Raw genomic sequence first — 14,240 nt, forward strand, 5'->3', positions numbered from 1 at the left:
CTTTTGTTTCAAAACACGCTTTCACATATAGTTTGTATTTTACCTACCTAGGCCATTATTTACCCCATAGATCAACCACTGAGTAAATATATATACATAGAGAGAGACTCTAACTTTTTAAATAACCTACTATATAATTTTTCTTCTTCAAAAGTTTACCTCTAAAGTTTTCTAATTATGTACCAGTAATTTTAATCTCCCTTTGTGGACTACTAGGCCTTCTGATTCAAAGAAAATGGAAACACAGCAATAATTAAGAACAGGAGAAAATATCCAAAATGATCATCCTGAATCACTCATGTTATCTAAGAGACTAATGGGGGGCAGGGTTAAGAGCAAATGTAGGGCAACGTAAAGAAGGAATGTAGGGAGAATAGGAAAGCAGAAAATGCAAGGAGGAAGAAGATCATTCTGAAATAATATTAGATTGAATTATATGAAATTGCCGTTTTCACAAGTCAAAAAGTTTGAATACGAGTAATTTCATATGGTTCAACCTAATAACTGCAAAAATTAATAATAATAATAAGGCAAAGGGTGAAGAAGTGAAAAGGACGTCAAGATAAAAGCTTTTTTCTTTAAAAGTCCTCGTTTTACCTGACCCCGTTCTCAGTGTGTTATAGAACTCTTATGATAATCTTGCAAATATTTCAGAAGGAATTTTAATCTTCACATGTCCAATTATCTGTCAGTGTTCTGAGAAGGAGGAAGAGGTGAGTATTTCACATATTTACCTTCAAGATGGGAGCCATAAAGACTGACAGACCAGTCAGAATAAACACAAGGGTTCCAGTGACTCTTTGTTCCCTGAAACCAAATCAAAAAATTACCAATCTACCTCATTTTCATAAACATGTTATCTCTTCACCTTCAAAAGACTATACATTGACCCAGTCAATGTTTAGCTAAAACACCAAAGGTATTTAAATAAAAATACCTTGAGGACAGCATATAACTCAACATAACCATAAAGTTTTTTTTTTAATTGCAATATGTGATTTGAATTGTTGAAAAGTTGAAAGTGCTAAATCCTTTCCTCCTTTTAGAAGCAAGAAGAAAAATCACTTGCTCTTAGTCCATCAGTTACTATCCTCTTTGAAGCCCTTAATTTTCAAACAACCTGTTCTTGTTGGGTAATTACACTTTCTTTCACAGGAGATAGATATTACATTGTCCCACATGCTAATTAACAAACAGCTCACGGAAATTTCATGAATGCAATAAATCCTATCAGTCTAATTTCCAAATCTACAACAACAAGAGTACTTTTTAGCAAATATGATTCCCATCCAACACCTTCTCCTCTAACCCCCAAGAAAGAATCACCCACTGTTGTGGCATGGGAAATGATGGTTCTGTCGTTGTGAACTATCCACTCAGAAACACTTAGGAGCAGAGTTTGCTGCAAAAGTGCTCAATAGAGTATAAAGGTCTTGTACCACTGCAGTTCATGGCTACCCAAATTTAACAGTGGGCGGCAGGGGAGGGTGTCAAAGTTTCTCTGTGCTTATGGGGACAGAAAATAAAAATAATAAATCCTTTCCTATATTAGAATCTTGAAAAACCACAAGTACACTTAAGAGGTTTATGGAATCTCAAAAGAGCTGAAATGTAAAGGGTTTGGCCTCTCTATACTATCGTGATAGAGAAGTGCCACAGCACCCAAATGACCTGCATGTTGCAGAAAAGAAACAACCTGCTTGTGGTTTTATGTTGCTTCATTTAGCCTTTTACTAATCAAAGGAAATTTAAATATCATAAGCAAAAGGGAACTAAAAAATTATTGAAGACTATCTTTCTGATAAAAATTTAGCCCTTCCTAGAACAGAAAGTTTAGGAATAAATTAATCATCACCAGCCCATTTTCCTCCAAATTTGCCCATGCCCTTATGATTAACACATATGTGTGCACAATATGTTTGTAGAGCCTTTTTCTTCTGACTTAACTTACCTCACTCCTAAAAACTTCGGTTGTTCTCCAGGTGCAGAAGTCTCTGTCTCCATCTTCAAACTGTCAATGTGAGCAATAGAGATGACAGTAGCAGCTACATACCACGGAAGAGCCATGAAGGAGCACACCACCATGAGGATGGCTACCCAAAAGAGATCCAGGTGATACCCAGCTCCTTTCTGTAGAAAGACACAACCAAATCATGTGGAGAAAATCCTCATATTTGCCATCCAGTACTGCTTCCAGGTGAGAACTAAGATTACCAAAAGAAACTAACAATTGTTCTGGTGGAATACTCACTTTGCCTGATGAAAATATCGACTAGAATATAAGCTCCTTGAGGGGAACTTATCTTCTTCATTTTGTTCTCCTCACCCCCACCCCAGCAATGACACGTACAGCTAGCTGCCACATGCCATCTCCTTTACTATACCTTTGAAAGATTGTTAAACTGAAATGTAAGTCACAGCTTCACTTATCGTTTATTGATAATTAACCTGTCTGCATTCAGTTTTGTAATCTGAACAACGGAGATATATGCCTACCTTGAAGAGTTTTTGGGATGATTCAATGAAGTAACAGAGGTAAAGCATCTTATAGAAGCTTAAATGGCAGTGGTTATTACATAGAAGGACTCAGTAACTGGTGGGAGTAACAGTCATGTTATTGGTGGTGGTGGTGAACATAAGCACCTTATGTTATCAGCATAAGCAGGTAAGCATCCTTCTCTGCCTAACAGTGTTTAACACGATGCTGTTCACCTAGACGGTATTCAGTATATGCACTCTAAAGATCTGAAAGCAATCTTGAGAATGTATGTGGAAGATCATTTCTTACCTTTCTTAATATATGAAAATAATTATTTAACAATTTATTAAACATTACCATTAAGGTAATTAACACACCCTTAATCAGAATAGACTGATTTCAAACATTGCTCAATGGTCACAGTAACATTTACTGACTGGAAGAGCAGACAATGTAACAAAAGGTCTAGCTCCTTTACTCACTAAGCAAATATTGTTAAACCAGTCCACAATGTTATTCTATGGTTATATTTCTCTGCTCTATTTATGAAGAAAGCAAATGCTTAATACCCCTATGGAGCCTGTGAAAATAGAGCAGCCCATTTTCACAGCATGGAAGCAGCATTACCAAGAGCAGGAATACGACCAATCCAAGGGAACGGAGAGGTTGGCTTCAAAAACTGAGAATGTGATTTACACTAGAAACCCAGTGATTGTTATCATTCAGATCCTGTTACTGTCAGAACACTGCTCTCCTCTCAGTGAAATGCCAAGACTTCACCCCTGGCTTGCACACATGGGTCTAATCATGTTCTCAGAGAACTCATCACAGGGAAGGATAGATGACACAAGAAAGCAAAGCATATATTTACTTAGTGCAGGCTTGGCTGAGAATGAAATCTGCTTGGAAGACAAGTAGGTTAATATATATTCATAAAGCCAGTTCCTTTCAGGAAAGCATAATGGTTTGAATTGGAAGTAGGAGACAGGAGGGGAAAGAAGGGCAAAGGTAGGGATGAGCTGAAATAAACTTCTTCAAAGTGACAAATGAGGTGAATATCATGATGTATCTGAGGTCTCAGTTATTCATTCTTTCAACAAATACTGTCAACTTGGTAAAGGCACAGTTCTAGGTGCTAGTGATACTTTGTGAATATCACATATTCTGTGATTCTGTGACATTCAATGAATATCCACATCCGTGAATAAAAACAGACAAAAATTCCTGCCCTCATGGAGTTTCCATTCTACTGAGGGAGACAACAATAAGCAGCTTAAATAAGTGAAATATACAGTAAAACCTGCAAAAGCTGGAACCTGTGTAAGGCAGAACCCTGTCAGAGAAGGAAAACTCAAATATTTTCTACTAACACAAGTGATAGAAAAATGGTAAGGCTGTACCCTGTCAAAAGAAGAAAACTTGAGAGACCCAGAAAAACAAGGCAGTCTCATCAAGATCTTGCTCTCATAGGTTTCCCTGTATGATATCTTAAATAGTAATAAGTACTAAAAACTATTACAACTTAGGCTTTTACACTGAGTGCAACGGGAAGCCACTGGAGGGTTTTAAATGGAGGAGTGCCATGTTATGTTCTAAACACTCTGGCCGCTGTTTTAAGAGCAGATTGGAGGAGGTCAGGAACACTAAGACCAGTAGGGAGGCTGTTGCAATAATCTACCCAACAGACTGTGGTGGTTTGAACCAGAATAGCTTGAACAGAATGGTAGCAGTGAAGATGACAAGATGATTGTCATCTTCTGCCTGTGCATGTGTCATGCCAATTGATTCAGCTAATTCTTACTTAAGCTTTAGAGCTCAGTGTAAACTCCTCTGCCTCAGAGGACTTCCTGTACCTCCTGTACTAGGTCAAGCCCTCCCTTACCGATACTTAAAAATCACCAACTCCTCTCCTTCACAGCACCAGCCATCATTGCAGTGCCATATTTTGTGTGATTATTTGATTAATGTCTCTCCCTCTTGGACCAGAAGCTCCACTGAGCACAGGGACTACGTGTGTTTTTGTTCACCACTGAAACCCCAGCACCTGGCACAGGGCCTGTCACAGAGTGGACACGCTACACAAATGTTTGTTGGATAAAAGAACAAATGCTACTTCATTTCATTCAATGTCACTATGCTAGGCCCTGGAAATAAAATGACAGATAAGGCACAGTCCTTGCCCTCAAATGGCTTACAGTGTACTGGCGCAGCCAGACAAATCAACAGGCATTCACAATACCATAGAGTTAAAGATCTACAATAGAGGAGAGCTCAGGGTGCCACAGAAGCACCCAGAAGGGGTACCCAACTCATCCCAAAATCAGAGATGGTTTGCATAGAACACAGAATGTAAGCTGAGTCCTAAAATGTGAGCCATAGGTAGCTGGAAGATGAGGTATGGGGAGGCAAGAGGAAAAGTTAGGCAAAAAAGCTGCTATTTTGAAAAGATGAAATAGACTTGGTACATGGCAGGACATGGCAGATGTAAGAAATAAGGCTATAGAAGTAATAACTTCATGTCTTTTATGCTAAAGGCTTTGGAATGTTTTATGTTAAAGCAATGGGAAGCCATTGAAGGATTTTAAGCAGGCAAGTGATATAATCAGATTTCTATTTAGAAGGATAGCTTTGTTGGTTTCTGCAGTATATATTGGAAGTAGGCAAAACTGCAGACAGAGAGGACAGACATGAGAACACTACAATAATCCAAGCTTGACAAGATGCAGTTAAACTGAAGTGGCAGCATTAAGGAAAGACAATGGGCAAGTGTGAGGAATTTTAAAGAGATTGAGTCTGAAATGGGAAAGAAATAAATGTATTTTACCAAATTTCAGTGTGCAAGGTTTACAATGTTAATAACATGTGCTACATACAGTAAACACAAGAGTCATATTTGTTAACAGAATGGTAAAAACTATGCCCCCAAATTTATGGTGCCCCAACCATTGCCATAAAGATCCCAGAACCCAAAGGGTTATTTCAGAAAAGATGTTCTTGCAAAACAATCTATATATGTAACAACAAGCTCCTTCTAATATGTCTCTTTTAGCTAAAAATATTTGAATGCCTAGGTTTGGATGGAATATAAATAATATTCAAAAATTGGCACTTTTTTACAGAAATAACACAGAAGCAAGAAACACAGAAAACAGCCATTTCTCAAAAGTAACATGTGAAATCTTTTATCTATTCCTTACCCTTCCTCCCCATTGCCACTGCCTTTTTCAGGTTCCCCTAATTTCTCACCTGGAGTATGCGGCAGCTTACTGACTGTTCCTCCCACCTGTCTCCACTCTTGTACTTCTCCCATTCATTCTTATTTCTGTCAGGATGGTGTTTAAGATGCAACTATGGGCCCATCAGCAGTAGTGGAGATCACTGAGAGACCAAGCAGGCTAAGGCAAATCATGAAGAGCCTCATTGACCATGCGAGGCTCCTGGATCTGGTCCTGTGATGGAGGTCTCTGATGATTTCCTGAAACTTTTACCATTCCCTAAATGTGCCATGTACATCCTGACTCCTCGGCTATCATATATGCCACTCTACAAACTGGCATTCTGTTTCTACTCCATGACATTTGTTTAAATCTATCCTCGCCCTTCAAGGCCCAGCTCAAATTCCCCTTCTTCCTTCACACCAACCCAGCAGCCCTCGGTCCTCAATGCTGCTCTCGTCACAGAAGTCCCTTCTTCATGGTACTTGCCTGCTCCAAACCCTCCAGTGGCTTCCTGTTTCACTTAGAAAAAAACCCAAACGCTATGCTATCATTTATAAGGTTCTACATTAGTTTTTCTTACTGGGACTGTTTGGCAGTCTGGAGACATTTTGGGTTGTCACTACTTGGGGGTAAGGATGTTACTGGTATCTAGTGGGTAGAGGCAAGGGATGTTGCTAAACATCCTACAATACACAGGACAGCCTCACACAACAAAAAACTTCCCCAGCCCAAAATGTCAGTAATGCTGAGGTTGAGAAACCCATTCTATGCGATCTAGTCTGCCACCTATGACCTGATTTTCAATCACTAATTCCCCTATGTTCCAGCCACACTGACCTGCTATCTTCCTCAATACATCAAGAAAGGCCCACAATGGGACCTTTGCACGTGTTCAGATCTTTGCTTGGAAAGCTATATTTTAATAAACATTTAGTGAACACCTATTCTGTGCTAGGCTCTGTGTTGAATACAACAATATGTAAGACAGAACACCTGCCTTTAAGGAGTTCACAGGTTATTAGGTGAAGCCAGATATGAAAACGAATAATTTAATGTACGTGCAATGTATAAGGCCCAAAGTAAGGCAAGGTCCATCCCAACCAGAGTGGCAATAGGGGTAGAGGATGACTAGAGAAAATCCTCAAAATTCCTTCAGGGCAGGGACGATAACTTAGAATGATTTTTAGCTTCAACATCTAACCTAATTGTTCCATACATGGCCAACCAGTTGCTATAGAGTTGATTCTGACTCATGGTGACCCCATGTGTGTCAGAGTAGAACTGTGCTCCATAGGGTTTTCAATGACTGATTTTTTCAGAAATAGATGGCCAGGCTTTTCTTCCGACGTGCCTCTGGGTGGACTCAAACCATCAAACTTGGTTAGTAGCCAAACACATTAACGGTTTGCACCACCCAGAGGCTATAAATGCTCAAGAGGTTAAGCATGTCCTTTAAAGTTTAACAAAGTCCTACCTTCATGAATATAAACCCAAAGCATGTTCTATTGTCTGTAACTGGAGATTATTTTAAGTACAAGGACAGGAAGTGAAGCTTCCTCTGGAAATTGTATATGCTTTGCTAATAAAGAACAAAATCATTTAGGAATAAATCCACAGTAATCAAAGTCTATGAAACAAAAAGGCTAGCCTAGAAGTCTGAAATTTATATCTGGTACATAAATGATAACAAAGAAGGGATCAAGAACGGTACACATACATGCATAGACGCAGAATAAACATTCATCCTAGGAATGCACCATGAGCCAGACAATATGCTGATTTATGGGGACACTGAAAACCATGACATAGTACCTCCCACTAAGGGGTTCACAATCAGATGAGAGGACTCACACTGTACACAAATTATAATGAACTCTAAATAGAGATTCAAAGAGGTTTGAAAAAGATACCAAAAAAGTTCAGAGGATGAAGAGTTTAGCTATGTCTAGAGTGAGCCCACAAAAACTTCCTGTAGTGATGACGTCTAAACAGGGCTTTGAATAATATAAGCACTCACTATAAGAACTGAAGGTGGCTTTGCATGTTTGTCAGTTATCAACCATCTCGTACAATACAACAACTCTGACCATCATGCAGCCAAATATGATAAAATTCTTCAATGTGTATTTATTGTGTCTACCTTATAGAAATCATTGTGATGGACCACATGAGAGATTGAAAGAGGAATAAAACATTGTCCTTGCCTTGAAAACATTTTGGCCAAGGAAAAGGGACGAGGTTATTCTACCAAACAAGTACTATGCAAAACATCATGGACCAGTGCCACAGAGTAATATAAAATGTACTCTAAAAGCGAAAAGAAGAGCAATATAAATTACATTATGGGTGAAGGCTACACTGAAAAGTTTTCATATTTGTAGGGTGTTGAAGGATGGGGAGGATTTTGATAAGTGGTAATTACTAAGGAATGGGGAGAAGAACTTTCTAGCTGAATAAACTAGCAGAAGAAATAGCCAGATCTAAAGAGAAACCAACAGTTCATGCGATTAGAGAATTGGCTAGTATGTGTAGAGAACCATTTTAAATTAAATTTAGGTTGTGGACATATCACAAAGACCTTTAAATCCCAGGCTAAGGACACTGATGTTCAAGAGGCAAAGGTTGGTCAATGAAGGTTTAGAAATAAAAGACTGGCATATAAGAAAAGTGTTTTTTAAAAAATATTGCTTTTAGAGGGAAGCAAGGAAGCTTAGTTATTAACACATGGCTAAACCATTAGAATAGCCTAGATATTAAACAAAGGGTTATGAGAGTAGGAAAAAAACCTAAAATCCACTGTTACTGTACACAATACACCACTCATAGTGATCCTAAGAGACAGAGTAGAACCACCCCATAAAAAGGTTTCCAAGGCTGTAAATCTTTACAGATGCAGACTGCCACATCTTTCTCCCATGCAGCGGCTGGTGGGTTCGAATCGCTGACCTTTTGGTTAGCAGCTGAGCACTTAACCACTGCACCACCAGTGCTCCTGTGAGAGTAGGAATAGAAAGGAAAAATAAAGACAAAGCAAGGCAGGGATTTTGGAGTTATCTAAGGAAACACAAATTAAGAATTTTACCATAGAGGATATAAGAGAAAACCGGCTGCCACAACACCTAATACCTATTTCTAGATACCTCTCCTAAACTCTGCCTCCCTCCCACACCCAATATATAATACCCTAAAAATCCTCTTCCTTTCATGAAGTGCCCCAGCTTTGTGGTCAGAAGCTCAAGCTCTCTTCCTGCCTCTGCCAATGACTCAGGGAATGACCTTGGAGAAGTCATGACCACACTGAATCTAGTTTGCTTTTGAGTGCTCTGCAGGGATAATGTGGGACAGAGCTAACCAAAATGATGGCCAAAAAAAGCCAAGTGCCTTGGCTTTCCTACATCAATACAGGGCTGTTTAGCAGAGTGGAAAGGTGGATTCCATCCCAATCAGAACAGTCAGCCAGCCAGAACCACCTGACACAGTGCCAAAGCAAATGCCACCCCCAAACATGCTGCATTTAATATCACAATGCCTCCATCTCTCTGTTACAGGTTCCTCTTTTAAATCAATTTCATAGTAGTCAGGACCCTTTACAATTTTAGACAGAATCTCCAATTTCCACATTCACTAGCTCTCCTTTTGTAATAAACTGTGAACAAAACAATTTCCAGAGTGAAAAGCCTTTTATTCATGATGAAATGTCCACTGGTATCATCAGATTTGGGACAAAAGACAGGGACATATTCTGTAACTAACCTTATTCAAAGGAATGATTTTAAATAAGCAATCCAAATGTGAGGAAAATTCTTTTTTATATACTCAACTCTTATTTTAAGAGGTAAATACTAATATACTTGGTTTTTCTAATGTTTTCTATGGGATATTGATGATAAAAAATTCTATTTTCTATTGATTCTAAGTTTTCTAAATTCTGAATTTTATCAATAAAAAAATGAGCAAAAAAGAGTAGCCATTTACCTCCAAAGATACATAGCAAATATGGCCAAACATAAATCAAAACTAAGAATTTGTTTCCTTTTTTTTCCCCAGAATAAAAACAGATTAGGCAACATCCACTTCCAGTATCCTGGTAAGCCAGATCAACAGATACCCCTCCCAGTATATAAAATCTAAAAATGCTAGACAAAATAGAAAAACCATCTTTTACAAACCACAGCTTATCTGCAGGAAAGTAAAGGGAACAATTAGAGGCAAAAAATAATGGCAACAAGAAAGTGTTTATCCACAGGGTCAGTAAGCCCTAGAGCCTGGGCGTGCCATGGAAACTGCCAATTCTTGGGGTCATAAGGTATGGATTATAATTACCATCTGAACTCCAGGGACCTTAAAGCTATGGGTGAGGGCGACTAGATAGGAGACACTTTCTAAAATAAAACAAGAATACTCTAAACACAGCATACTCAGTTGGTCAACTAGAAAAAAAATACCCTTCAGAGAAAGATAGTGGCCGTGCCAGTCTTGGCCTTGCCACTGGATACAACGTCAAGAAAAAAGAATCTCCAAGAGTATTCCTAACCATATACTTATAATCAAGTGAATTTGAGGCTGAAATTCACATTACCTCTGTGGTTTGAAAAATTCCAAGCCAAAAATGTAGTTTAACATGGTCCTGGCCTCCAGGTGGAAGACCACAACACCATCTATGAATTAGTCTTTCAAAAAAACAAAAAGAAAGAAAAAGGGAGGCGGGGCCAAGATGGTGGAGTAGTTAGACGCTTCCGGTGGTCCCTCTTAAAACAAAGACCCAAAAAAGCAAGTGAATCGATTATATATGACAATCTAGGAGCCCTGAACATCAAAGACAAAGTTGAGGAATGAGACTGAGCATCAGAGAGAGGAAGAGATGGTTCAGAAGCAGCGAGGAGTTGCCAGACCTGACCCAGTGGGAACCACCACCCTGCAGGCTAGATCGGCTGGCTCAAGTGGTGAGGCAAGCAGTGGCGCTCGGGATGCATTTTCCATGTCGGGAGAGACCAAGCGGTGGAGAGTCGGCTCAAACCTCCAGAACCAGAGAGAAATGGTGTTCAATAGGTGAAAGATAAGTACAAGCATCTAACCTACTGCACAGATTTAAAAAAAAAAAAAAAAAAAAACCTCCTTTTGGGAAATACCTCTCTCTCATTTACCTGCTCCCTTCCAGCTGTGCTTTGGGTCTGGTCTGGCTTCAGAGATAGCTGAGCTCCCTGGGCCGGAAATAGGACCTATCATATGCCCTGAGCTATTCTCCTGGCTTTGGACAGGGAACAAATGAACAAACAGGAAAAAATAATCTGCCAGCTTCCCTAGGCTGGGAACCCAGGGCAGGCACAGCCCCTTTGCTTACGCACAGGTATAAGGGTTCCACAGACTATGAATGCCTTTCACCCCTTTGTAGACCTGTGTCCGCCTATTTCAAACAGCATAGGCCCTCATTAGCACAGTACAACAGGGTGTTTACCTGAAGCCTATTTTCATCTGTATCTACTATGGGGGAGTGGCAGATTCGTGACATTTGACACTGCCCTGCCCGTTAAGCAGGGTCCTCATCTACCCACATCAGGGGCCTGAGGACTGGTGGCTCCACCCACTCCAACAAGGCCGACACAACAGAGGTCCAAGAATAAGTGGTGTCTCCCAGTCTTACAGACAACAGCTTTGGGGGCCCATAGTCTAGCTGTAAAACCCACCTACCTATGCGCTCTAGGGAACAGAGACACGCCTTCCACCCAGACACTCAGAGGCAGCAGTGAGACCCCTGCCTTAATCAGCACATGACCCCCTACTGCAGCCAGATACCTGTGCCTACTCCAATCACCCCTGCCCGTCTAGGACTGTAGGTGAGGGCCTGCACTATACACTTAGTGACCGATGACCTGGACACCTGAACTGAATCCACACAAGAAAAGTAAACGAATTCTTGGTCTCACATACCTAGTAACAGCTCTAGCCACATGGAGACAAGATGTGAAAGCTTCAAAGATGCCAATAATCAAGCTAGTTCACATGACCAACCTATCTGGGCATATCAAAACAAAACAAGAAGCTAGGACACAGTAAGCAAACATAAAATAAATATAATAACTTATTGATGGCTCAGAGACAATAGTCAATATCAAATCACCTAAAGAGGAAGACCATGACAGCTTCAGCAAGCCACCTAAACAAAGAATAAAAAAACTTTCCAGAGGAAGAGAACTTCTTGGAATTACCAGAGATAGAATTCAAAAGACTAATATACAGAACTCTTCAAGAAATCAGGAAGGAGAGCATTCAAAATGAAGAACAAGCCAAGGAACACACAGACAAAGCAACAGAGTAACTTAAGAAGGTTATTCAAGAGCATAAAGACAAATTTAACAGGCTGTAAGAATCCACAGAGAGACAGCAAACAGAAATCCAAAATATAATAATAAAATTTCAGAATTAGACAACTCAATAGAAAGTAATAGGAGCAGAACTGAGGCAACAGAAGTCAGAATTAGTGAGAATGAACATAAAGCACTTGACACCAACTTATCTGAGTCATAATCAGAAAGAGAAATGGTATTGTGGTCATGTTTTTAAAAAGAGACTATCTTTAGTAATACATACTCTCTAAAATTTATGGACAAAATGGAACACTGTCTAGGACTTACTTCAAGGTATTACAAGAAAGAAAGAGGATGAGGTATAGCTGAAACAAGACTGGCCATGAGTTCCTAATTGTTGAAGCTAGGTACTGAGTTTGAAGCTGGAATTAATATATCAGTTTGCCTACTTTTGTGTATCCCTGAAACTTCCCACAATAAATACTTTTTTACAGGAATAAATAAATATAAAGTGCTCCTGGGTTGGTAGGATTTTCAGATACCTCCCAGAAACATATTAAGTCTTCTCTGGAAGACTGTATTTTTAAATTCCAAATTTAAACTTCAAAATTTTCATAGGAATATTAGCTTGCAATTAAAAATAAATCACTAAAGATACCAGGAGTAAGAGTCAGCGAAGAAAACAAAATTCACAATCAGATCCACAAAAATAGCAGATATATAAAATAATAAAGAGGGAATAAAAGAATAATAAAGAAGTCAGGGACTATCAAAATTGACCCATGGGAAAAAAATAAGCAAACAAAAAACTTCTAAAAGTAAAAAGCATAAAAATTGAAGTAAAAAAATTCAATGGATCAGTTTGGTAATGAAATAGAAACAACATATTTTAAGATTCTAAAAAGAATTCTAAACATATTAGCAAAGAGATAAATATAAATAACTCAATATATAACAAAGACTAAGGGATAGGAAATATTAATAAAAATAAAACATAAAAATAAAAAATAAAAAAAAAACAGGCTAGAATGCATAGAGTACACATGGAAAGGTACAAGAAATTTCTACTTGGGATTCCAGAAAGGTATACAAGAAATTTAAAAAGCTAAAGAATTAAAAATTCCCATAATTGAAAAAGACACTAATATTCAGCTTCAGAAAGCCCAATAAATCCAATATGTAATAAAAATAAATCCATGCCTATAAAAATTGTAGTGAAACTCCAAAATAAAGACAAGAAAGAAGGTCACAAAAGCACTTAAACAGAAAAGACAGATTACTTACAAAGGTATAACAATTATACTGACAATTCATTTTTAAAAAGCAACAACGGAAGTCAGAAACAATGGAAAAACAGCTTCCAAGTGCTGAAAGAAAACAGCTCTCAAACTAAAATTATATGTCCAAGAAACTACCTATCAAGAATAAGGGTGAAACAAAGACATTGATCTAATTGGCATCACTGAATTGTACATGTGAAAAATGTTGAATTGGCAAATGTTGTGTTATGTATATTTTTACAACAATTTTATTTTAAATGCGAGCATTTACCATCCAGAGACCTCAAGGGAAAAATTTCAAAAGCAGAGCTTTGCCAACCAAAGGGCAGCAGATGAGTTACGAGGTTCAAGGGCCAGTCACCTTGGCCCACAAACAGTCTAGGAGCAAGGGAGGGGACATAACAATCTTACGATTTTCTATACGGGCACTAAATGTGTAAAAGTGAAGAAGCTAATAGGTAAGTATTATTTAAGGAGAATAATCCAGTTTAAAGGAAAATATTCCAAAAAGGAAGATTTGAAAATGCAAATAAGAAAAAAATGACCAAAGAAAACGGAAAATTTATAGATAATCCTAAAAATATTAGCTGTGATGGTTAATTTAATGTGTCAGCTTGGCTAGGCTATGGTACTAGTTGTTTAACTAAACACTAGTCTAGATGTTGCTATGAAGGTATTTTGTAGATGTGATTAATATTTACTATCAGTTAACCCTAAGTAAAGGGGGAAGGGTCTCATCTATTCATTTGAAGCCTAAAGAGCAAAACCTGCGGTTTTCAAGCGGAGAAAGATACGGTCTCAAGACTGTAACATTGCCAGAGTTTCCATAATATCTGGCTTATGGATTTTGGACGTGCCAGCCCCTACAATCACATGAGCTAGTTCCTTAAAATCAATCAATATCTATAGCTTTCTCTTTCTAGACTTACATAAAGAGAGATTTAGAAATCTCTAGCAG

At 38.5% G+C, this 14,240-nt stretch overlaps 1 protein-coding gene across 3 annotated transcripts in view; it reads right to left on the reverse strand.

Moving 5' to 3' along the window:
- Positions 1–14,240, reverse strand: part of SLC4A4 (solute carrier family 4 member 4) — a 410,477-nt gene that overhangs the window by 24,914 nt on the left and 371,323 nt on the right. For 2 of the 3 annotated variants that reach the window (XM_004383322.1, XM_004383321.1), the window contains exons 19-20: positions 1,952–2,130; positions 735–807 (exon numbers count right to left, since the gene is read on the reverse strand). The exons of the other annotated variant lie outside the window; for it this stretch is intronic. In XM_004383322.1, coding sequence (XP_004383379.1) covers positions 735–807; positions 1,952–2,130 — 252 coding nt within the window. The remainder of the gene's footprint in view (positions 1–734; positions 808–1,951; positions 2,131–14,240) is intronic. 3 annotated transcript variants of the gene reach the window in all.

The sequence above is a fragment of the Trichechus manatus genome, unplaced genomic scaffold, assembly GCF_000243295.1.
Source record: "Trichechus manatus latirostris isolate Lorelei unplaced genomic scaffold, TriManLat1.0 scaffold00108, whole genome shotgun sequence".
Lineage (NCBI taxonomy): Eukaryota > Metazoa > Chordata > Mammalia > Sirenia > Trichechidae > Trichechus > Trichechus manatus.